Here is a 26,524-nt window from a genome sequence, read left to right on the forward strand (position 1 = left end):
CCAGCTGCAGACACACTCTGGCCTCCTGAGATGCCTCTACTGTGGCCTAGTTTCAGCTACAAGAGCACAGGTGGGCTGTGGTCAGGCAACAGGAAGAGGAAGAAAGGGAGGGATGGATTTTGGGATGTGGATACCTGACCTAGTACAGAAATCCCCCTATATTCCTAAACCTTTTCTGAGTCGTCACTCTGTGAAAATCATGGGACTCTGGCAGTAGAAAGCAAGTGAAGAAGAATGCAGCCACAGAAGATTTTTTATTGTTGTTTTAAGAACTCCCTAGCCCCCAAATCAACAAATCATGTCAGGTAAATATAAATACTTTAGCCAACCAGTGGCTCTCGCCTGTAATCCCAATGCTTTGGGAGGCCAAGGTGGAAGGATCACATGAGGCCAGGTGTTCAAGTCCACACTGTGGAGGGCACAAGCTGTGGGACGGCCTGGAAGACACGCCTCAGAGATTCTCCCAGTCCTGCCACCCTGCGGGAGACACTTCAAAGGAATCGTAAACTCATGTGACCAGCAGGGAGGACAACGATGAAGAAACTTTCCTGCCTAAAATCAGCTGCTGTCCAGAGCTAGCACCTGGAAGGAGACACTCCCTCTCCTGGGGTCACATCTTCACTGCAAGGCAGGTGGGAGCTCACTGCTGTGACCCACATATACTCCTCTCTCGGCGTCTCTATCCTGCTGCTTTCTCTGACTGCATCTTCCTCTGTTCCTTGGTCAGTGTTTGAGAAGAGAATGTTGAACAAGTCACATCCTTGTCACTCTGAGTCAGAACCCTCATTTGACTTGGAAGATTTGTGCTTCCGTTTTTTCTTCTTTTTCTTTTCTTTCTTCCTTTTCTTATGCTTTTCTTTCTTCTTCTTTTTCTTGTGTTTCTCTTTACCTTCAGAGGAACTGGAGCTGCTCCTATCTTCATCTGAGGTAGAATCCTCCAGTAACTGTTTTAACTGCTGTATCCTAAACACTCAAAATTGATCAAAGAACAGTGAGTTTTAGCTTTAACTTACAACAGTTTCTTAGATAAATATGTCATTCAAAAGCAGTATGGAAGGATCATGAATAACCACATCACAAAGACAGTACTTATTTTTATTTTTACCTGTTTTCTCCATTCTTCTTCACCTGAATGCCTATGTTTATGTGACTGTAACCAGTGTACAAGCCATTTTTGTATTCTTTTCCTTGTCCTAGTCATTTCTGTAGGTTCCCACAGTACTTACAATTATAAATTCTAACAGACGCATACTTTACTAAACCATTCCCCAACTGCTCAGTTTCCTAATAGATAATCTACATCCTCAACAATTATAATTTAATGTAACCAGTTTGAAAAAACAAACTCTCCCAATTATTCACTCTCTAATCTTGTCTAGGTATAATTTTTAACAAAAGCTCAGATCCTTAAGATGTTAGAGGAGATAAACTGAATTACATCAAAGTACCAATTGTACCATGAAAGTAGACAGCACAACATGGGTTGCTAATATCAACTGCAGTGGTCAGAGAACTGGACCAAGCCTACAGCTTTAAGCTAACCCAAGGAGGAGGAGGCTGGCCTGCTGATTCCCCAACACTGGTCTTGTCAGCCATGACTCCTACCCAATAAATATTTCACAATTGAAGTGCCATGTTTACTATATCACTCTCCTAGTGCTAGAAGGTTTTTTTCCAACTTTATATAAGTTAAAACTTTAAATAGATACTATCACCAGGACAACCTCACCTTACATTCTTTTCATGTTGTTTATTGTCTCGTATGATGTCATACATGAAATCCTCATGTGCCTTAAGGGACAGAGAAGGTTAAGGTTTGGTTAGGCTTCATGGACCGTTAGTTAAATAAAATTAAACCCCTATGTTACAGAAAACATTTTTTTTTCTTTTACTGTTTGATGTAGCCACACGCTCAACATGTTTTAATCCTTTTAAGGGTCATATCACTGATAACTCATTAAGGCTATAAAAAGAATTTCCCAATGAGAAAATACACGAAATAATATTCTTCATGAGGAAATAACTGCATAAACTGGAAGAGTCGTACTATAAAACAGTACTCAAGTTTAGAAATACCGAGGTAATTCTCTTTGTTCTATTGGATTAGACCAAAAGATAGAATTAAGCAAAACAAATGAGTTGCAAAATGATACATAGGAATGATCATTTATAAGTACTCAAAAATACGTGTTACATACCCCAGGGAAGTCTGGAAATATACACATCAAGCTATTTGCTGCAAACCCACTCTCAGGAGGGAGGCAAGATTGGACTTGGTGGTAAAAGCCTGACTATGAGGTCTTCATTTTGCTTAATAAGGCAAATAAACTGTATTCTTGTATTCTATAACTGAAAGTGACTTAAAATTCACAATTATGGGCAGGGCGCAGTGGCTCACACCTGTAATCCCAGCACTTTGGGAGGCTGAGGCAGGTGAATCACGAGGTCAGCAGTTCGAGACCAGCCTGACCAACATGGTGAAACCCCGTCTCTACTAAAAACACAAAAATTAGCCAGCTGTGGTGGTGGGCACCTATAATCCCCACTACTTGCGAGGCTGAGGCAGGAGAATTGCTGAAACCAAAAGGCGGATGCTGCAGTGAGCCGAGAGCACACCACTGCACTCTAGCCTGGGCAACAAGAGAGAAACTCTGTCTCAAAATAAAATAAAATAAAATAAAAAATCATAATTATGAACATTATGCTTATAGAGTTGTATAAATTGATGTTCTGTTATATCCTTAGGGTAAATTTTTAGAAGTTGAATTTCTAAGTCAAAAAGAAGTACATTAAATTTTTGAGATTTATCAACAAGTTTTGTTTTATACTATCTGTAAAAACTGACATTTCACCTAAAAGTGCTTGATCTAGAATAATTATTTTTCAGATTAAGACAAAAACACAAAACTTTAAATGCCTTAAAATGTTAAAAGAATGTCTGTTGATTTCAGTTTCATATATAGCTGGCCCTTGTATCCTGAAGAGTTACATGTCCACAGATTCAACCAAGGATTGAAAATATTTGAAAAAAAAAAGAAAAAGGATGGTTGTATCTATATTACACATGTTCAGACTCTTTTTTCTTGTCATTATTCCCTAAACAATACAGTTTAACAACAATTTACTTTTTATTCAGTATTATAGGTAATCTAGAGACGATTAAAATATATAGGAGTATGTCCACAGCTTATATGCTATTCTACTTTCTTTTATTTGACAAAATCTCACTCTGTCACCCAGGCTGGAGTGCAGTGGCATGATCTTGGCTCACTGCAACCTCCACATCTCAGGTTCAAGCGATTCTCATGCCTCAGCCTCCCAAGTAGCTGGGATTACAGGCATGTGCTACCATGCCTGGCTAATTTTTGTATTTTTATTTTTTTGAGACAGAGTCACACTCTGTTGCCTAGGCTGCAGTGCAGTGGCATGATCTCAGCTCACTGCAACCTCCACCTCCTGGATTCAAGTGATTCTCCTGCCTCAGCCATCCAAGTAGCTGGGATTACAGGTGCCCACCACCACGCCTGGCTAATTTTTGTATTTTTAGTAGAGATGGGGTTTCACCATGTTGGCTAGGCTGGTCTTGAACTCCTGACCTCAGGTGATCTGCCCACCTCAGACTCCCAAAGTGCTGAGATTACAGGCGTGAGCCACCGTGCCCAGCCTAATTTTTGTATATTTAGTAGAGCTGGGGTTTCACCATGTTGGCCAGGCTAGTCTCAAACTCCTGACCTCAGGTGATCCACCTGCCTAGGCCTCCTAAACTGCTGGGATTACAGGCGTGAGCCACTGCACCCAGCCTATACCATTTTATATGGGGGACTTTGAGCACCTGTGGATTTTGGTATCCCAGGGGATACTGGGATCCAATTCCCCATGGATACCAAGGGACAAGTGTATGCTGATCACTCCAGTAGATCCACAAGGCAGCATATTTCACTTGGCAGTAGTTACTGAACAGTGAATTAACACCTCTGGGAGGTGACTCTATGTTAAAGTGGGGAATGATAGATAGATGATGCTAATGATAGATCTGTCTAACTGTCATTTAAGAGGAAATATACACAATTCTAGCTTATAATAGACAGACATCTACTCTTTAAAGGCTGGAAAACTAGGCCAGGCGCGGTGGCTCACGCCTGTAATCCCAGCACTTTGGGAGGCCGAGGCGGGTGGATCACGAGGTCAGGAGATCGAGACCATGGTGAAACCCCGTCTCTACCAAAAATACAAAAAATTAGCCGGGCATGGTGGCGGGTGCCTGTAGTCTCAGCTACTTGGGAGGCTGAGGCAGGAGAATGGCGTGAACCTGGAAGGCGGAGTTTGCAGTGAGCAAAGACGGCACCACTGCACTCCAGCCTGGGTGACAGAGCGAGACTCTGTCTCAAAAAACAAAAAAAACAAAAAAAAAGACTGGGAAACTAAAACTCTGATTTTAGTTATGAGACATGACTTTTTATATAATAAATTTTAAAAAGGGGAGTTGAATAGGGAACAATGTCTTCTTCAGAAAAAGAATCACTGTCCCAATGTATAAGCAAAGAACACGTTTATAAATGTTAGTTTTTTTCTTAAAGAGCTAAATTTGTCTTACAAATGCAATTTAACAGAGGTATAGTTAACAGCAGACGCTTTGGCCAAAGGGCTTCTGGGAATGTAATTTATGTGAACATTCAGTTCGCTGGTGACTATCGGATTAATATTCACCATCTCTGATTAAGGTAAAATGACATTGTATGGTTTTACTTACTACTGTGAACTGTTCTAACTTTTGGTTGTCTTTGATAAAGAAAGGGCATTCTTTGTAGCCTGTTCGGTGACCATACCGTTTGCAATGCCAACCTAAAAGCAAAGAAAAGGGGAAATATTTCTGTAAGATAAGAGTGTTTCACCTTAGTGAGATAAAGAATCAGTAGATTATATTAAAGTTTTTATTCATTAAACTCCAATTCTAAAAGAAAATGCAATCATGGATGAACCGTGTAAGGTCCCAGAAAAGAGAGGTAAACTAATTGCTTACCCAAGCATCCTTTAATCTTGTGCTTTAGGAATTAATTTTCCAACACCAAGAAATTATGAAGCAATCCAATGAAAAGTACTGCAAAAGGTCAATTTTTTTTAGTGTATCTCGCTGTATTTTTCAAAGTAAATATCTTCTATTAATCAAGTGGCTCTGAATCTCGTTTATAAATTTAGTCACTAGAACAAATACCTTCTTTCTCAGGTTGAGTCGACATCTGTTCACATCCCTCACTTTTAAGTAAACAAAATCACAAGTTCTTTTAAAATATTAATGCCATCAGAACCCTACTGCAACTTTACTTGCAGAAGAGGGAAACTGTGCTATTTAAAGAGGTTAACTATTAGAAGCAACAGAAGGTCCTGATGAGGAACTGGGAGGAGAATAACAAGAGAATGTATATACATGCTCCAAGGCAACAAATTCCAGTCTTCGTGGAATTTCAGTGAGTGGACCTGGCATCAGGCATTGACCTCTGAGAAAAAGGAAGTGGTGAGCGAAGCAAGAATGGATGAGATCCTTGTTACTTCTCTCACCTGTTCATATCCTCTCAGCACCATCTGGATGTGGTGTAAATCAGGAAATTGTATGGGAATGGTGAATGAGACCCTGTGTTTGAGTATTAAGCAATTCTAAGCAACTAGGTCGGGAAGCATGAAGAGGGATTTAGGTAAGTTCAGCCAAGTTTGCTCTATGCTGGCAACTACAGAAAATACGTAGTGACAGGGCAAGAAAGTTTTTCTCTTTTTATTTTTATTTGAGGATTGAATGCAGGAAACCACTGAAAAAAATTAAGTTTGTGGATTTTTTTTTTTTTTTTGAGAGGAGTCTCGCTCTGTTGCCCAGGCTGGAGTGTAGTGGTGCGATCTCGGCTCACTGCAACCTCCGCCTCCTGGGTTCAAGCAATTCTTCTACCTCAGCCTCCCAAGTGGCTGGGATTACAGATGCATGCCACCAAACCCAGCTAATTTTTTATATTTTTGGTAGAGACGGTTTCGTCATGTTGGCCAGGCTGGTTTTGAACTCCTGACCTCGTGATCACCCCACCTCAGCCTTCCAAAGTGTTGGGATTACAGGTGTGAGCCACCGTGCCTGGCCTAAGTTTGTAGATTTCTATTGATTGCCTGTGAGCTATCCCTATCCTTATTTCCCTCACCATTTAAAGTTTGGGGAAGAAGGACTATACTCTTTCAAACTAATATGTGCCTTTATGGCAAAGCTGAAGGGATGTGAAATGCCATGGAACAAGCATTGATGTATAGATATCCAGAAGATACCATTTCCGCTCAAAATCCTCTTATTATGGAAAGGTGATCCCAGCTATTCAAAGTGTGGTCCATGGACCAGCAAATTCAACAATATGAGCAAGGTTGTTAGAAAAGCAAGGTATAGGACCCAACCCAGAAATATTGAATATCTAGTATTCAGTATTTTGGATATTCAAATACTGGATATTCAGTATTTCTGGGTTGGGCCTGATATGGACATATAACCTGAATTTTAAAAGATTTACTGGTTATTTGTAGAAATATCAAAGTGGGAGAACCACTTTTCTAATTAATACTAAAATTGGTAAAATCAAAACCATGTGCATAGGTTTGTAATTACCTTAACAGTAATTACATTACATGCAAATGGATTAAACACTTCAATCAAAAGGCAGAGATTTATAGAATGGATAAAAATGTTATCCGCCAGGTGCAGTGGCTCATGCCTGTAATCCTAACACTTTGGGAGGCCAAGGCAGGAGGACTGCTTGAGCCCAGGAGTTTGAGAATAGCCTAGGCAACAAGGTGAGACCCCGTCTGTACAAAAAATTTTAAAAAATTAGCCAGGCATGGTGGCAAGCACCTGTGGTTCCAGCTACTCAGAAGGCTGAGGTGGGAGGATTGCTTGAGCCTGGGAGGTCTAGGCTGCAGTGTGCTGTGATTGTGCCACTGCACTCCACCCTGGGCAGCAGAGAGGCCCTGTCTCAAAAAAAAAAAAAAAAAAAGGAAAAATGCTATCCAAGCACTAGATATAAGTGACACACTGTAGATTTAAAGACCCAATTAGGTTGGCAGTAAAAGGATGGAAAGGAATATATGATGCAAACAGTAACCCAAAGGGAACTAAAGCTGCTCCGATAATTTCAGACAAAATACACCCTAAGACAAAAACTGTTACCAGAGACAAAGAAGGATATTTTGTATTGATAAAAAGGTCAATCCATCAAGAAGATACAACATTTATAAATATGTATGTAACCTAGCAAAAGAGTGCCAGATAGTTGAGACACAAACTGATAGAATTGAAGGGGAAAATAGAACGGTGTAACAATAATAGAGATTTCAATACTCCTCATTCAATAATGGATAAAACAACTAGAGAGAAGATCAGCAATGAATTACAAGACTTAAACAACAATATAAATCAATTGAACCTAACAGTTATTTATAAAACACTCTACCACCCAACAATAAACACTTTTTGAAGTCAACATGGAACATTATCCAGAGACCCTATATTAGGCCATAAAACAAGAATTAATATAATTAAAAGGATTTAAACCATACAAAGTATATTCTCTAACTAGGATGGACTCAAATTACAAAGCAACAATATAAGGAAATTTGAAGAATCCAGTATGTAGAAACTGAATAACACATGCGTAACCAATCCATGAGTCAAAGGGGATGTCAGAAAATTTAAACACAGCAGGCCATCGCGATGGCTTACGCCTGTAATCCCAGCACTTTGGGAGGCCGAGGTGGGTGGATCACCTGAGGCTGGGAGTTCGAGACCAGACTGACCAACATGAAGAAACCCCGCCTCTACTAAAAATACAAAATTAACCAGGCATAGTGGCGCATGCCTGTAATCCCAGCTACTTGGGAAGACAGGCAGGAGAATCGCTTGAACCTGTGAGGCGGAGGTTGCGGTGAGCCGAGATCATGCCATTGTACTCCAGCCTGGGCAACAAGAGCGAAACTCCATCTCAAAAAAAAAAAAAAAAGAAAATTAAAACACAACGTATCAAAATTTACACAATGCCGATAAAATAGTGGTTAAAAGAAAATTTATAGCTTCTAATTCTTATAATAGAAGAAAGGTCTTAATCAATAATCTAGGTTTTTATCATAAAAATCAGGAAAAAGAAGAGTAACCCAGACCAAAGATAAGCAGAAGAAGGAAATAATAAATGATGCCATTGCAGGACCTCAAAAACATGCTAAACGAAAAGAGTCAGATCACTTATATATGTCCAGAAAAGCCAAATTCACTAAGAGAGTAGACTAATCGTTGCCTAGGGCATCAATGGGGATGAACTGGAAATGGGTTGAGAGATCTTAAGGAGGGGATGAAAATGTTCTAACACTTATTTATGATGATGGTTGCACACACTTGGTAGTTACTAAAAATCACTGCATTATACATTTATTTGAGGGTGATTTTGAGTGATCCAAAATAAACCACAAAAATCCTTTTTTAAAAAGCCATAAACACAGAAGGACTGGGAAACCATAAAAGAGTCACATATGAAAAAACGTGGGATGTTATAATGCAGATAGATGAATACTAAAAGAATAGCAGATCCTAGAAAACTGAAGTCTAAGCCAGCAGAGGGTAGAATCTGAGAACCGACTCAGTTTCTACTTGCAGAACCTCCAAAGCTCAGCAATTGGCAGCACCAGATACTTCTGGAGGTGAAGGGGCAGTTAAAATCAGGAGGATTGGTTAAATGTCCATAGGCAATTCTCCTTAGTCTGGGCAGAAGTTTGTTTAGCATGTGGAAAAGGTATAACAGAGGTTCCCTGGCCACGGAGACATCAGGTGGGTCTTAAGGAAGTTGCCGCAACAGACATAGAGGATCATACGAATGAATGGAAAACCAATGACAGATTTCCCAGACTCCCTCCACTCAGCTCCCAGAACACTCACAGCATGGCTTTCCCTTCCACGTGGGAGCCTTCTCTGGGAAAATACAAGCCACCCAAAGAAGAAAAATCAATAGATAACTGAACTCAGATGTTCCCCAACCAACTACCTAGAAAATCACCCTGCAGTGGGGGATCAACAAGCCCTACTCAGGCACTCAGGGCTACCAATCAACTTTTCATCTTTCACTAAAAAACACGAATACTGTGGCAGCCACTCTCTAAAATGACCCTAATTAATAATCGCTGATCCCTAAAAAGAACACTTTTGTGTAGTCCCTGCTACCCTGAATAGGGCTAAACTGGTGTAAGCTAGGATAGTGCCTATCTGAAGAATAGAACTGCAGACACAGAGGTGAGAAAAGAATTTTTAAAATTCTTAAAATTGAGAGACCTGCATTCCAGATTGAAGGGGCTCACCACCGTGAAATTTTAGAACACCAGGAATGAGAAGATGCTATAAACTTCCAGAGAAGAAAAATAAAAAACAAAGCAATGATAAAAGGCCTTATGAAAAGATCAAAAATTGGAATTACTTTGGACTTCCCAATAGCTATTCTAGAAAATCAAGAAAATGAAGCAATGCCTTCAAAATCTAAAGGAAACTTTTAACTTAGAATGTGATATCCTAGCAAATTAAAAAACATAAAATGAAAATTCTAGGGGCCGGGCATGGTGACTCATGCCTGTAATCCCAGCACTTTGGGAGGCTGAGGTGGGTGGATTGCTTGAGCCCAGGAGTTTGAGACCAGCCTGGGCAACATGGCAAAACCCTCTTTCTACAAAAAATACAAAAATTAGCTGGGTGCGGTGGTGCACACCGGTAGCCCAGCTACTCAGGAGGCTGAGAGAGGAGAATTGCTTGAACCCAGGAGGCAGAGGTTGCAGTGAGCCGAGATCGCGCCATTGCACTCCAGCCTAGGCAACAACACTGAAACTCTGTCTCAAAAAAAGAAAAAAAAATCAGCCAGGTGTGGTGGCGCATGCCTGTAGTCCCAGCTACGTGGGAGGCTGAGAAATGGGATGATCACTTGAGCCTAGGAGGTCGAGGCTGCAGTGAACCAAGATGGTACCACTGCACTCCAGGCTGGGCAACAGAGCAAGACCCTGTCTCAAAAAAAAAAAATTCTACCTCCTATAAACCCATTTGGAAGGAAATTGCCCTAGGATTCATTATACCATAAGAACAGAATATAGTAACAAAGAACACTCCAGATATAGGAAAATGGGTGATCCAACACAGGAGAGAGGCTAAAGGAACCTGCAGAATGATGGTGTCTTAGTCAACTTGGGCTAACGTAACAATGCTGTGTGCCAGGTGGCCTAAACAACAGAAATTGATTTTCTCAGCTCTGGAGGGTTGGAATCTGAGCTCAGGGTCCCAGCAAGGTAGGTCTGTGGTGAGAGCTTTCTTCCTAACTTGAGATGGCAGCCCTCTTACTTTGTCTTCACATGGCACAAGGGGGTAGGGATAGGACAGGAGAGAGCAAGAGTGAGAGCGAGAATGTATGTATGAGCCTGGGCCTACACAAGAGAGAGTGATCTCTAGAACTTCTTCTTTGAAAGGGCACCAATCATATCATGAGGGCCCTAACCTCATGATCTCATTTAACCTTAATTAATTCACAAGGCCCCATCTCCAAATGTCATCACATTAGAGATGAGGGCTTCATCATTCGAATTATGGGGAGACCCAAACATTCAGTCCATCATATATTGGTAAAGGGAGATGCCTGGATGATACACATGGGAGTAACCACCTTCAGTAAGATGAAATGGACAGAACATCTCAAGTATATACATTGAAGGTCTTAAGTTTGAAGCTTGGAAAAATGTTGAGGTTGAATTACAGATCAGTACATGGAAAGCAAAAACAATAATAACAAAAACTCAAAAATAAAAACAGTACACATTTTGAGCGGACACATTTTGCAAGATACAGCTCACCTCTGGTCATAATCATAGTAAATACCAAAGACTTATTTAACTAAGTTTATGATATAATAATTACTGGGAAAATGAGATATAAAAGGGTACACATGTGTGGTGAGAGCAGGAGAGAGAACTACATACTCATCTTCCACTGTACAGAGGCATCAGAAAATGACCAAACTTGAAAAATCATGGAGCAACAATGCAACTATGGGGTTAAGATGTGGAGATAAACATCAAAACAACCAACTAAAAAAGCTTGACTCTTTGGAAGACTGATTTTTTTTTTTTTTTTTTGAGACAGAGTCTTACTCTGTCGCCAGGCTGGAGTGCAGTGGCGTGATCTCAGCTCACTGCAACCTCCGACTCCCTGGTTCAAGCGATTCTCCTGCCTCAGCCTCCCGAGTACCTGGGATTACAGGCATGCGCCACCACACCCAGCTAATTTTTGTATTTTTAGTAGAGACGGGGTTTCACCATGTTGGCCAGGATGGTCTCGATCTCCTGACCTCATGATCCACCGCCTCGGCCTCCCAATGGAAGAGTAATTTCGTACGCTCTCGAATGTGTTAACTGCAATGGAGGGGCAGGGCATGCGCACAGAGAGTTCCACCTGTGTAGACCCATCCTCCCATGGTAGCTTCTCTCCATTACATGGACAAAGCACCACTGATAGAGAGTGCCCAATAGAGGAAGACCCAAAAAGACCCGTTCTCTAATGCATCCCTCACTCCCATGGCATTTCCTTTCTATTACTTTCTTTACTTCCTATTACTTTCCAGAAAGTCCTTTCTATTACAGGAGTAACACCGAAGAGTGTACTCCCAAGGCAGTGACAGTCCTGAGCAAAGAATGCTGGACTTGGAATCAGGAACCCTAGAGTCAAAGCTTTGCTCTACGTCTTCCCTGGGACCACTTACTGACATACACACATCTGTTTCCTCATCTAGAAGACAGAGAACATGCCTTGGCTCTAAGAGGGCTGTGGTGAGAACAAGTTAAATAAAAGAAGTAAACGCGCTTTGTAAGTTGCGGCATGTAAGTTGCATGGATTAGGGGAACTCTCCCACATTCACACTGCATAACTCTGACTTCTTTCCCCAGTGGCAACCAAAGTCCTTTAGTTGGTGCATGAGCCAGAAATTCCCTGGCGTGTTCATTGCCTGGTATATCTGGTATGCTATCTTCTGGCTTAGCCTCATCTTCCTAAACAAAGGGAACAAGGTGTAAACAGCATGGCAAGAGAGCACTGGGATTCTCTCCTGCTTCCCTAGGAGTCACCCTCACCTGGCCTTTTCCTGGGCTGTAGGTGCCAACGTCATCTTAATTACCCCTCAAAACTAGAAAGAAAGACAGTTACACTTGATCGAAAAAACAGGAAACAAATGTACCAGAAGAACTATACCAAAAACAATGTAGCTGTTCTTAGAGAAAAGTTACTGGTGAAGCAGAAAAATCTGTCCTTATATAGCAATGACTGGTGAGCTCCAAATTTTGATGTAAATTAGATTCTAAGGTTTTTTAAAAAAAGGTTTCACTACCTCAAAATGTAGAATGAAGCAAGATGTATGAATTAAAGTAAACCAGGCTTCCTGGAATAATAGAAATGGCATATTATGCTACAATAGCTTATTATACCCTGAAGGCCCCTATCATGTTTTACAGTCGCATGCATGCTGTAATTTTTTCAAGTTTCCATGAATATTAAATTTCAATAGAAAGATGGTTTTTAAGAATCTTTTTTTTTTTCTTTGAGACAGTCTTGCTCTGTCATCCAGGCTGGAATGCAGTGGCACAATGTCAGCCCATTGCAACCTCCACCTCCCAGGTTCAAGAGATTCTCCTGCCTTGGCTTCCTGAGTAGCTGGGATTACAGATGTGCACGACCACGTCCAGCTAATTTTTTTGTATGTGTGTATTTTTAATAGAGACAGTGTTTTGCCATGTTGCCCAGGCTGATTTCGAACTCCTGACCTCAGGTGGTCCACCTGCCTCAGCCTCCCAAAGTGCTGGGATTTTAGGCATGTGCCACTGCGCTTGGCGAAGAATCTTTCTCCATTGAGAGTTACGAAACAGCAAGTTTTCTTGGCCGTGGCCTGCCACTTTAAGTCTCCCTCGTGCGCACACACCCTGGTGCCGTAGCCAGGAGCTGCAGGAAGGATGCCTCCACCGGGGAGCTGGACTGGATGAGCTGTCGGGTCTCCTCGGAGTTGACTGGTCTCTGAGCTGCTGATACTCAAGAAACCAACACAGGATGGACTGAGGGACTGAGCCAAGTAAGGCTGACAAGAAAAGGAGGCAGCTGAGCTTAAAGATGCCGTTCCCCAGTCAGAGAGAAGGGGGCCACGGCCAAGGAACCCATGTGGGCCTGCACTGGTTCCTCACGGAAGGGAAACATGGCTGATGAAATTTCCACAAAGGCAGAGGCTTGTGACAACACTAAAAATTATGACCCCTCAGTCATCTGCAGGAAAGAAACAGGCTTTTCATAAAAGGGCATTTAAATGTCATGCAACCATTTTTCATAATGCATTACTGAGTCTGTAAGTATGTCTAGTGGAATAACCAAGAGTACAAACTTCACACTAACCTTGATAAGCCCAGGAGGAGGTTTTTCATAACTGGAAAACAAAAAACAAAACCATCAACCATTTTAATGGGAACGTAACATACTTTTATGAACAAAAGACAGCAGCCAGGTCAGAATAAAAAGGAGATTCTTAGAGAAAATTCAAAACTACATTTTAGTATATTATATCTAAAACAGTTAATAAAATATGCTCAGCATTCCAGATCACATATAAATAAACTTATGAGATAACACATCCTGCAGAGATCCAGAAATTATGTTCATTGAAATAACTAATGTCTCTCAGCACAATGATCTTATTTGGAGGAGAAAGGAAAGCAAGAGGTTGCAGGGAGAGCATGAGGTGAGAAGACAGTGGGTCCTCTGGTTCCAAAACATCACTGTGTTTTTCTCAGGTTACTGACCTAGCATAACATCCATGTACTCAACACTGAACAGGCTCCTGGGGGAAAGGAGTGCAATCTGTTCCAACACAGTGTGGGTGGCACAGCGGAGGATGCACAGAGCTGCGTGGACAGGCCTGTCCCAGAGGCACCCTCACCCATGGGCCTGCAACGCCAGCTCCAATTCCACCCGCCTGCCCGCCTGCCTGCCAGGTTTACAGATGTTGAGGCCAGGACACAGCACCCCAAAAATGACTGCACAGCACCAGAATATGCCACCCTAAAATATGCTTCATTGGCATATTAATTATTTCAAGCTGATTACTTTGAGAAACTGCAGACAAGGAGTAGCCCTGAAGAGCTGCCATTTTGTAAGAGAAATTTACATCGATTATATAAAGGAAATTTACATTAGTAACAAAGGAGTTTGTATCAGGAAAGGAGCTGCTCCCAGACAAATTTTATTACATGAAAGACTTTTATCTACATAAAAACGCAAACTTTATTCACCATGTTTCCTTCCCCATCCTCCCATAATTTATTTCTACCCCTCCCCCAGAAGCCCCAATCCCCTGTTCCTTTCTGCAGCTGAGGATGCTATATAAGGTTCCTCTGGTGCTTCTTTGAGTCTCATACTTTTGTGGGACTCCCATACATAGAGATATAATTAAGATTTTTTTCCTCCTGTTAATCCGTCTTATGTTCATTTAATTCATAGCCTACTCAAAAGAATTTAGAAGGGTGTAGGGAAGCCATTTTTCCTTCCCCTGCACAGACAGGTATTACCTGGGAAGAGCAGAATGCTTCTCCTCCCTGTGCTAGGTGGCACCTGCCACCAAAGACGGGCCAGGACTTCCTTATTTCCATCCAGGGACTGAACCCGAGGGAGACCCAGAATGCTGAGCACGCAAAGTCTGTATCTGGGACAGGCGGCGAGATGCGAAGGAAATTCTGCAGGTGAGGTGTTCGTGCACTCAAAGAGCAACTCAGGCTCTTAGAGGGATTCACACCTCCCCCAAAAAAGTAAGACAAATATTTGTAGCTCAGATCTGTGCCTTAACCCTCTAAACCTACAAGGAAGTACTCATTTTAATACTTCAGAATGGCTGCAAAGTATAGGAATGCTTAATCATTTAATGTTCTCTTCATCCTGAACCATTCCTTATGAACTGATTTTAGAGACCCTTTTGGAACACAGTAAATACTGGAGGAGGGAGGGATTAAGGAGAACAGACTAAGGAGAAAGTGAAATGCTTTCCCTTCCATTCGCCTCCAAGGTGTCAGAGAAAAGGACTTTGCCAGAGTACAGATGAGAAATGGCACAGGTCGCTACAGCAAGAAAGATTTCTCTTTGGCTTCATCTGTGGACACTGTCAAAGGACTCCTCTCACCCTCACTATCACTGATCCATGGAATAGGAGAACCTACTCCAGGAAGATTACATAGTAAACAACTGGGTAGTAGCGGAATTAGCTTTTTAGGTATGATACAGTGCTTTTCCAAAGTAAATACTTAAAATATCTTCTAATGGAAAGCTGTGGTGTGTCATAAGCAAGAATAATGGTAAGATGATACAGACCTCCTGCAGCCATCCTTTAGAGGTGTGGCCTTTAGAGGCCTTTAGTATTGGCCTTTAGAGGCCAATACTATGCCTTGGCCGCTCACGCCTGTCATCCCAACACTTTGAGAAGCTGAGGCAAGAGGATCACTTGAGGCTAGGAGTTTGCCATCAGCCTGGGCAACATAGCAAGACCTCATCTCTACAAAATTAAAAATTAAAAAAGGCCGGGTGCGGTGGTTTATGCCTGTAATCCCAGCACTTTGGGAGGCCGAGACGGGCGGATCACGAGGTCAGGAGATCGAGACCATCCTGGCTAACACGGTGAAAACCCGTCTCTACTAAAAATCCAAAAAAATTAGCCGGGCACCTGTAGTCCCAGCTACTCGGAAGGCTGAGGCAGGAGAATGGCGTGAACCCGGGAGGCAGAGCTTGCGGTGAGCCAAGATTGCACCACTGCACTCCAGCCTGGGCAACAGAGCGAGACTCTGTCTCAAAAAATAACAAATAAACAATTAAATAAGAATTAAAAAATATTATGCCTTATGCACAGAGGCCTAAGAGAGTTTGGAAGGGAGGTGGTAAAGTCTATGAAAATATCCAATAATCCAACAAATAATTATTTTTGCCACAGGAGCTGAACAAACAACATATGGCCAAACTAAGTTCCAAATTCCTGAAAAATATGTAACTATATTACCTAGATGGAAAAGGAATGTGATAGAACTGCACATTCTGAATTCTATTATTATTTGCAATGGCATTTCCTAAATAGTCCATTTTACAAGTGTTCTCACCAGTTTTGCGGGGGGGGGGCGCTGATGATTTTTTCCCTGGGGCTAAACAATTCATTAGTTTATGTAGCATGTTAAGATATTTCCAAAGTTTAAAATAATATTCAGCCAGGCATGGTGGCTCACACCTGTAATCCCAGCACTTTGGGAGGCTGAGGTGGGTGGATGACTTGAGGTCAGGAGTTCAAGATCAGCCTGGCCAACATGGGGAAACCCCATCTCTACTAAAAATACAAAAATTAGCTGGGTATGGTGGTGCACACCTGTAGTCCCAGCTACTCGGGAGGCTGAGGCAGAAGAATCGCTTGAAGCCAGGAGATGGAGGTTGCAGTGAGCTGAGGTCACACCACTGCATTCCAGCCTGGGCGACAGAGCGAGACCATCTCAAAAAAAAAAAAAAAAAATTAAGCAAATAAATAAAACTCAGGCTCTTATTAACTACTTTAAAAATACAAAATAAATCATAGGTCACTATTTGATGCAAAAGTGAATGATATTGCATAGTAATACTTATGTTAATATTAACTACTAATTTAGCAAAAATTATTATAATATGGCTACATAGGAAGGAAGGAGACAAGGGTAGTAAAACAACTAAAATCTTACCTACTCTGTCCTCAGTTGAATAGCTGTAGGAGACCAGAATATGCTACCTCAAAGCACACCTTTTTGGCTAAGGATCATTTTGAGAAACAGCAGACACAGGGGAAGGTCTGAAAAGAGAGCAGAAGTCACCCTTTTGTAAGAGAAATGTTCATCTATAAAGGGAATCTCCATTTCAGGTGAGACCCTTTTTTTTTTTTTTTTGAGATGGGGTCTTTCTCTGTCACCCAGGCTGGAGTGCAGTGGCTTGATCTCTGCTCACTGCAACCTCTGCCTCCCGGTTCAAGCGATTCTCCTGCCTCAGCCTCTTGAGTAGCTGGGATTACAGGTGCGCACTACCACGCCCGGATAATTTTTTTTGTTTTTAGTAGAGACGGGGTTTCAACATGTTGCTCAGGCTGGTCTCGAACTCCTGACCTCGTGATCTGTCCACCGCGGCCTCTCAAAGTGCTGGGATTACAGGCGTGAGCCACCGCTCCTGGCCACAGGTGAGACCCTTTCTATATAAGAAAGAGAAAAATGTCTCTCAATCACAAGAGAATGCTAACAACGGGGAAAGCACAGACGCAAACCTGCATAACAAACCTTACCTTTATTTATCATACTTTTCTTGGTCACTATCCCATAGCTCAGTTCCCCCATATCTATCTTTCTTTGATTTAGCTGAACATGGTATTTAAGCCTGAATCCAAAACCACTTCTTCGAGATTTTTCATTCCACTGGGTATCTCCCATGTATATAGAACATATACATGGTAATAAACTTCTGCTTGTTTTTTTCTGTTTGTTTGTTGGAGAGAGAGTTTCGCCCTCATTTCCAGGCTGGAGTGCAATTCACCGCAACCTCCACCTCCCAGGTTCAAGCGATTCTCCTGCCACAGCCTCCCGAGTAGCTGGAACTACAGGCAGACGCCACCACGCCTGGTTAATTTTTGTATTTTTGGTAGAGACGCGGTTTCACCATGTTGGCCAGGATGGTCTCGATCTCTTGACCTAGTGATCTGCCCACCTCGGCCTCCCAAACTGCTGGGATTACAGGCGTGAGCCACTGCGCCCAGCCTTTTTTTTTTTTTTTTAAGATGGAGTTTCACTCTTGTTGTCCAGGCTAGGGTACAATGGCACAATCTTAGCTCAACGCAACCTCCGCCTCCCGAGTTCAAGTGATTCTCCTGCCTCAGCCTCCTGAGTAGCTGGGATTATAGGCATGTGCCACCAGGCCCAGCTAATTTTGTATTTTTAGTAGAGACAGGGTTTCTCCATGTTGGTCAGGCTGGTCTCAAACTTCTGACCTCAGGTGATCCGCCCGCCTCAGCCTCCCAAAGTGCTGGGATTACAGGCATGAGCCACTGTGCCTGGCAATGCTTGTTTTTTTTTATTATTAATCTTCTGTTACAGAGGCCCTGGACCTTAGAAGAGTGGAAGGAAAAAAACTTTCCCCTTAAATAGATAATGTCCATTACGGAATCAAAAAAGGCAATATAAGGCTGGGCATGGGGGCTCATGCCTATAATCCTAGCACTTGGGAGGCCAGGGTGGGAGGAATCCTTAAGTCCAAAACCAGCCTGGGCAACACAGCTAGACCCTCTTTCTAAAAAACGAGGAAGGAAGGGAGGGAGGGAGGGAGGGAGGGACGAAGGGAGGGAGACAGGGAAAGAAAGGCAAGAAACATGATTTTAAAATAAACAGTTACAGCCTCGCGCAGTGGCTCACACCTGTAATCCCAGCACTTTGGGAGGCCAAGGCGGGTGGATCACAAGGTCAGGAGATCAAGACCATCCTGGCTAACATGGTGAAACCCCGTCTCTACTAAAAATACAAAAAATTAGCTGGGCATGGTGATGGGTGCCTGTAGTCCCAGCTGCTCGGGAGGCTGAGGCAGGAGAATAGCATGAACCTGGGAGGCGGAGATTGCAGTGAGCCGAAATGGCGCCACTGCACTGCAGCCTGGGTGACAGAGCTAGACTCTGTCTCAAAAAAAAAAAAAAAAAAAAAAAGTAATAATAATAAAATAAAATAAGCAGTTATATCCCAGATGAAAAAACTAAGTTTCCTCACAGAAGTCTTGATAGGGGAGAGGGGTGCAGAGAATATATAGGGTAACTGGAGTCTCAAACCACTATTTTTTTAAATTAGCTTTTTCTTATGAGTTCACTTGAGTCAAGAAAAAAAAAGCCTTTGGTACTATTTGATTAAACAGTTTAAATTACATGAAGTATTACTTCATGTAATACTTCAATTGATGAAGTATCAAATCAATGAATTTGATTCATTTAAATCAAATGAATAACATTTGATTTAAAAGCAAACAAGTCTCTGAACTAGCCAAAGGAAACATATTGACAGTCCAGTCAGTTGCAAATCTCTGAAACTAGAAAACCCCAGTGCTCTGAGAATCTTAGCCCATTTTATGCTGATATAACGGAATACCTGAGACTGGGCAATTTACAAGGAATGGAGATTTATTTCTTATAGTTCTGGAGGCTAGAAAGTCCAAGGTCAAGGGGCTAGCATCTGGCAGGGGATTTCTTTGCTTCATCATCCCATAGCAGAAGGCAGAAGAGCAAGAGAGAGCATGGGTGGTAATGGATGGACAGCAAATTCATGTTTTTATCAGAAACCCACTCCAGCAATAACTAATCCACTCCTGAGATAACAGCGCCTATCCACTTATAAGGGCAGAGCCGGCTGGGTGCGGGGGCTCACACCTGTAATCCCACGACTTTGGGAGGCCGAGGCGGGTGGCTCATGAGGTCAAGAGATGGAGACCATCCTGGCCAACATGGTGAAACCCTGTCTCTACTACAAATACAAAAATTAGCTGGGCGTGGTGGTGTGCGCCTGTAGTCCCAGCCACTTGGGAGGCTGAGGCAGGAGAATTGCTTGAACCTGGGAGGCGGAAGTTGCAGTGAGCCGAGATCACACCACTGCACTCCAGTCTGGCGACAGAGTGAGACTCCATCTCAAAAAACAAACAAACAAAAAGGGCAGAGCCCTCCTGACATAATCACATCTTAAAAGTCCTCTCTCTCAACACTGTTACATTGGGTATTAAGTTTCAATAAATGAACTTTTTGAGACAAGAGTTTCACTGTGTTGCCCACTCTGAAGTGCAGGCCTGATCACAGTTCATTGCAGCCTCAACCTCTCAGGCTTAAGTGATCCTTCTACCTCAGCCTACAGAGTAGCTGGGACTACAGGTGCACATTACCATACCCAGCTAATCTTTATTTTTATTGTAGAGATGGGTTCTCAATATGTTGGCCAGGCTGGTCTCAAACTCCTGGGCTCAAGCAATCCACCCACCCAGTCCTCTCAAAGTGCTGGGATTACAGGCATGAGCCACTATGCCCAGCTCTCCAATACATCAACTTCGAGGACACATTCAAACCATGGCAGAAGTAAACATCTGGGTTTGCTAGTTTATAGGTCTATATTAGTTAGCTGGTGAGGTTCCATTTTATCATTTGCAAAAGTAGGTTATAATCTCTCTGCTGTCTAGGAGCTACAAAATAAACACATGGTATTAACCACTGTGTGGCATCCTACAGCTAAATATACTGAGTGTTGGGCAGGGCCAGGCCCTGCCTGCAGTTATGCTAGAGAAAGATCTTTAAACATCTGTCTTCCATGGGAGAACAAGAGCACCACCCGGTGACTTGAAAAGGCCGAAATGCCCAGTAATGTGGATGCCCACAATGCAGGGTCTCCAACCTGCAACCACTGCCCTGTTAAGGTGAAAAGTCATTCAGCTCTTGGGCCACCAAAAAGTAGGCCACACTCCACCAAAAATCTGCATTTTGTATGCAATCTCCCAGAAGTCTGATTATGAAGGATTTTAACTCCTTGAGGACCTTTCCTTACATGACCCACATAGCATAGGTAACAAAAAGTGCCTGTGACAGAAACAAACTGTTGACTGAGTGAACATCACACTATGTCAACCCAAAAAAAAAAAAAAAAAGAAGGCAAAATTAATGTCAGTAGAGTTCATTCGAGCCAAATTTGAGGACTGCAAGCTGGGAGTATCTATTTAAGTTGCCCAGAATATACACTCCTGGGTTGCAGTCCTCAAACTTGGCCCAAAATAAACTCTATACTTACATTAATTTAGCTTCAGTTTTTTCCTTTGGGTCAACATATCTGGCATAGTTGGCAGAATAGGTCCCTCCCTCCACCACTGCCCAGTGTTTCTCTCTGAAAGCGGCACTTGGTACCAACATGAACTCCTATCTCTGACTTTCCTAAGGTCAGGGGATCAGGATTTTTATCTGCCAATACATAGGTCTTAAGTCGCCAATTTACTTTGGTTTGGGGCCAAGGTCTTGTTGCATTGTGACCTTTCATTATGGAAACTGTGCTTGTTTCACCCTGGACCAACCTCTCTTGGAGTCCCTTTTCCTAATTTATGAGAATGAATACTTCCCTCCGAAGATTAAAGGCACTCGCTCCCTCTGGCCCATTAGGGAACTCTAAATAATTAGAGACTTGGTGAGGTGCCAGGACTTTGTCCGTAACATTCAGTGGCCTTACAGGGTTTCCTCTGTGAGAACATCTGTACCCTCTCACTCTGCCAGTGAGTGTGCATAAAGGCTGGTCATCTTGCATTTGTGAGTCCTCTGTGACCTTCAGGGGATTCAGCGTTTCTGAGACACATAAGAGAGGAGACCTGACTTGCTGGTGACACACCGAAGTGACACACTCACAAGCGGCACATTTAGGCCCAAAACACTGCTCAGAGTCATGAATGATTCAGGTCTCTAAATTATGGCTAACAAATCATCCGGGTCTGAGGACTCCCCAAGGAGGCACCCTCCCTCGGAGACACCAGCTGGTTTTATGTGCAATACCTGCTGAGTTTCATCTTATAAGTATTTGCACACATTGGCCCACATGACTCGAGAGGACCCCAAATTATGATGGCCAATATAGGGGTCCTTTGAAATGCCCAAAGTAATTCAATTTTCTGCACAATTGGGAAAAGCTGGGTTTAGAACCAGACAAATTAAATGGGAAATCTCCTTTCTGTTTGCCCTGGCTGAAATCTGCTCATGAGAGATATAAAAAAATTTTTTTAAAGAGCTGTGTGGTCGGCCGGGCGCAGTGGCTCACACCTGTAATCCCAGCACTTTGGGAGGCTGAGTTGGGTGGATCATGAGGTCAGAAGTTCGAGACTAGCCTGACCAACATGATGAAACCCCATCTCTACCAAAGATACAAAAATTAGTCAGCTGTGGTGGTGCACGCCTGTAATCCCAGCTACTCTGGAGGCTGAGGCAGGAGAATCACTTGAACCTGGGAGGTGGAGGTTGCAGTGAGCCAAAATCATGCCACTGCACTCCAGCCTGGGTGACAGAGTGAGACTCCATCTCAAAAAAAAAAAAAAAAAAAAAAAAGCTCTGTGGTCAGAGTCAGCTGCTTAATTAAAGGCTGACATTCAGGCTATAATTTTTTTTTTTTTTTGAGAACTAAAAAAGGCCTTTCTGCTCTTTCTCTTTTCGATCTTATTCCTCATAATATTTTTCAGTCGACTGAAACCCCTTTTAAAAAAATGTTGGAGGCCACTGTTTGCTTCCTACCTTGTTGGCATTATTTTGGTTGAGAAAAATGTAAAACTTCATTGGCCTTTTGGAAAGCTGAAAATCTCCCAAACTGGCCCCTCTAATACTTAACTCTACCATTTCCTTCCACTTCTGCTCCTTCTCCCTTTTGCCATCTTTGGTAACACATAGGAGACTTCTGGCACTCCTGAGACCCCTTGAGGACACGGAAAAAGGGGCCATGCCCACCCTTTTTTGGGGTCTTCAGTCTTTCTCATGGAATCTAAGAGTCATGAGTAGGCTTCTCTCAGGTCTGTGGCTCTGCTCTATTTTGCACGGAGTTTCTGGATCTCTGGCTTTTGGAGTATGAGGTATTACTTTGTATTGTGGGGGAGAACTTGACATTTGCATGTGTGATAGCTGGCAAGCCACTGGCAAAAGCTGCAGTTTTGGAAGTGGCTGACAGCTGTTGCAGTGAATGGTCACTACTGAAGGAGGCAACTTGTTTCTTTGCCTGTTTAGATTTAAAAGGTGTGCTTTGAACACTTGAAGACTCCTGTGGGAGAGGGGCTGATTGCAGAGTGGACTGATGGAGTCAGGTTGCCCACCAGCCTCTGTGAAATGTCCTTGTATTGAGGAAAACTGTGGAAAGAATTCACACTGGTTCAGTCGTATTTCCCTCTTCTTGGGGACCTGGGATTCAATGTAAAAGTAGAATCCTTGAATTTTAAAGATCTGAACGTTCTGCCTTTCAGCTGTGCCTGCTTTTCACATATTTAAATATTAGGCCCTGAAAACTGCAACTTCTTTCACTGTCCTATTCATTAAGAGGCTCCATCCTGAAGTCAGAAATCTCATTAAGAAACAATCTATCTGGCTCACGCCTGTAATCCCAGCACTTTGGAAGGCCGAGACAGGCAGATCACTTGAGAATGGGAGTTCGAGACCAGCCTGGACAACATGGCGAAACCCTCTCTCTACTAAAAATACAAAAATTAGCTGGGTGTGGTAGCAGGTGCCTGTAATCTCAGCTACTCCAGCTACTCAAGAGGCTGAGGCATGAGAATCTCTTTTTTTTTTTTTTTTTTTTTTTGAGACAGAGTCTCGCTTTGTCACCCAGGCTGGAGTGCAGTGGCGCCATCTCGGCTCACTGCAAGCTCCGCCTCCCGGGTTCATGCCATTCTCCTGCCTCAGCCTCCCGAGCAGCTGGGACTACAGGTGTCCGCCACCACGCCCGGCTAATTTTTTGTATTTTTAGTAGAGACAAGATTTCACCACGTTAGCCAGGATGGTCTCAATCTCCCGACCTCGTGATCCGCCGGCCTCGGCCTCCCAAAGTGCTGGGTTTACAGGCGTGAGCCACCGCGCCCGGCAGAGAACCTCTTGAACCCGGGAGGCAGAAGTTGCAGTGAGCTGAGATAGCGCCACTGCACTCCAGCCTGGGCAAAAGAGGGAGACTCTGCCTCAAAAAAGAAAAGAAGAAGAAGAAACAATCTATCAAACGAAATCAGTTGACAAAATGCAACTTCCTGACATTTAGCTGGCCACTTTGAAACTCTGTTTAAAAAAAAAAAAAAATAGTCTTGCTCTGTCGCCCAGGCTGGAGTGCAGTGGCAGGATCTCGACTCAACGCAACCTCTGCCTCCAGGTTCAAGCGATTCTCATGCCTCAGCCTATTCAGTAGCTGGGATTACAGGCGTGGGCCACCAAGCCTGTCTAATTTTTATATTTTTAGTAGAGACAGGGTTTTGTCATGTTGGCCAGGCTGGTCTCCAGCTCCCGATCTCAAGTGATCTGCCCACCTCAGCCTCCCAAAGTGCTGGGATTAAGGGCGTGAGCCAACGGCGCCCAGCCTGAAACTCTTTATAAAAGAAATCTACCGCCGGGCACCGTGGCTCAAGCCTGTAATCCCAGCACTTTGGGAGGCCAAGGCGGGTGGATCACCTGAGGTCACGAGTTCGAGGTCAGCCTGGCCAACATGGTGAAACCCCATCTCTACTAAAAATACAAAAAAAAAATCAGCTGGGTGTGGTGGCACACACCTGTAACCCCAGCTACTTGGGAGGCTGAGGCAGGAGAATCATTTGCACCTGGGAGGCGGAGGTTGCAGTGAGTCGAGATAGTGTCAATACACTCCAGCCTGGGTGACCGAGGGAAACTCCGTCTCAGAAAAGAAAAAAATAAAAAAAAAAGAAAGAAAGAAAGAAAAAAAGAAAAAAAACTCCTTTTGTAAGGGCATCTCCCTCGGTGGACCTAAACCACTAGAAAATTTCAGGATGGGGAAGACATTGGCTTAAAGTTTACATAACAAACGGTACGGTACCTCTGTTTAAAATACTTTTCCTGGTAATTTTAACCAGTTTGTAACCTATGCCTTTCTTTGTCTCAGCAAATAATTCTGTTTAGGTACAAGTTCTGTGTCTTTTAGATGTACATTTTTTACTTTGTTTCATCTAATAGGCTTTTGAAAGTGCAAGCTTAGGGTTGCCTAGCTACTAATTACTTAGCGTAGTGGAAAAGATAATCAAGAGACTGATCCTCTAAAGTGGACGATCACTAAGTGGAGGATCACTAAGTAGACGATCTAAGTGGATGATCGCTTCAGACGATCATCTGAAGTGGACAGAGACTATTAGAAAACTGGCTAGTGAAGAATCTTATAAAAGATCTGCTTCTGTTTGTATGCCTATGTTTATATGTGTTACAGGCATGTGATATTTCATTACCAAAATATATGAAAAAGCTCAAATTAATTGGCACCAAAATATGCCACCCTGACGTACTGATGACTCTGAGCTAAAAGAAACAGAACCAGCCAACACAGGAAAACTTCACCTCGCCAGCAACTGCTCCCCTTTTGTAAAGAAAAATTTACATCTTTAAAGGAAATTTCCATGAGTAAACGTATCTGTATCAGAAAGACAGCTGCCTGGAGACAGCTTTTATCACCTGGGAGCCTAACAAAGCAACCTTTATTCATCATACATTTTGACCCTTCCATAATTTGTCTCCACCACGCCCCAAAAGGCCCATGCTCCTATTCCCTGGCCCTTCTTTCAGTCTCCCACTTTTGTGGCCCTCCAGTGCATGGGTATGTAAAAATAGTTTTTCTCTTGTTAATCTGTCTTATGACAATTTAATCTGTGGCCCAGCTAAAGAACCTAGAAGGGTAGAGGGAAGCCATATCTCCCTCCCCCACCTTTGAATCTTCTTTACACCACACTCTCCCGGGTCATCTGGATCCTCCTTGAACTGGAGCCACGGGAGCGCAAGGCCTCCCAAGTCAGGGCCCGAATTCCGCGTGGTGCCAAGCGGCAGCTGGCTCCCTGAATGCCCACCCTGGACCCTGGTTAAAAAAAAAAATCCCTCCAACCCGGAGAGAACAAGTCCGCCTTTGTTCTACCTGGCAGCGCCGTGGCCAGTCCCCGCCGCCCATTCTCTCTTCTTCCCGGCCTCGCCACACCAACACTGCAGGACCCGTGTCCTCGTCCCTTCTCCATAGCAGAGGATGAAAAGAACGGGGTTTCTCCATGTCGCAGTGGCCCAGGGAACTCAGGGGTGGAGCGCGGGGGCAGCGTGCTCGGTTGAACTTGCCTGTTCGGTCCACAAATGCCGAGCAAGCGCCAACAACTCTTGGCTTCCCCAAAAGAGGCGACGCCCACACCAAAGCGGGGGCGAGGAGCGCAAGCCGCTGCCGCCTCCCCGGGCCGAGGCCCCCGCCCACCCGCGCCGCGGCCTCCAGGGCCCCTCCGTGGCCGGGAGGGCCTCGCTCCCCACCCAGTGAGGACTAGAAGTCCCGTCGCAGGCACTAGGTTCCTCACAGGCCCGCACCCCTGCCTGGGTCCTGGGGGCTTGGAGGACCCAGCCCAGCGCCCAACACGGCGCCCGGCGCCCCTGTTCCCAGAAGACGGGCGGCGCGCGGACTGCGGCCCAGACGGCTGCTCGAGACTCACAAAGACTCCAGGTGCTTGAGCTGCTGCAGCTGCTGGGCGTCGTGCCGCCGCCGCTTCTGCTCCCGGGCCCGCTGCAGCTCCTGATCCGGCAGCTCCCGCGACCACCACGCGCCCCCAGCCCTCGCATCCTCGCGCCCCGGCCAGGTCGACATCGCGGCACCTGCGGCGCGGCTCTGGCTGCGGCCAAGAGGGCACTTCCTCCGCGCGGCGCCCCTTCCCGCCGCAGCCCCGCGACTC

General features: G+C 43.8%; 1 protein-coding gene across 1 annotated transcript; it reads right to left on the reverse strand.

The window, feature by feature from the left end:
* Positions 1–237: 237 nt before the first annotated feature.
* Positions 238–26,524, reverse strand: LOC748640 (retinitis pigmentosa 9 protein). The gene is made up of 6 exons (XM_054655538.2): positions 26,288–26,524; positions 13,460–13,490; positions 11,946–12,075; positions 4,751–4,842; positions 1,730–1,791; positions 238–963 (listed from the first exon to the last, which is right to left on the reverse strand). Exons 1-6 carry the CDS (start codon positions 26,437–26,439, stop codon positions 765–767), a joined length of 666 nt encoding a protein of 221 aa, XP_054511513.1. The 5' UTR covers positions 26,440–26,524; the 3' UTR covers positions 238–764.

This window comes from Pan troglodytes, chromosome 6 (genome assembly GCF_028858775.2).
Source record: "Pan troglodytes isolate AG18354 chromosome 6, NHGRI_mPanTro3-v2.0_pri, whole genome shotgun sequence".
NCBI lineage: Eukaryota > Metazoa > Chordata > Mammalia > Primates > Hominidae > Pan > Pan troglodytes.

Excerpts from the sequence above, each read along its gene's own strand:
- LOC748640 (XM_054655538.2), bottom strand. The coding sequence starts at position 26,439 with ATGTCGACCTGGCCGGGGCGCGAGGATGCGAGGGCTGGGGGCGCGTGG. Across the intron at positions 13,491-26,287 it reads CTCAAGCACCTGGAGTCTTT|TTATGAAAAACCTCCTCCTG; the intron begins GTGAGTCTCGAG and ends TTTGTTTTCCAG. Across the intron at positions 1,792-4,750 it reads AGTTAGAACAGTTCACAGTA|GCACATGAGGATTTCATGTA; the intron begins GTAAGTAAAACC and ends CTGTCCCTTAAG.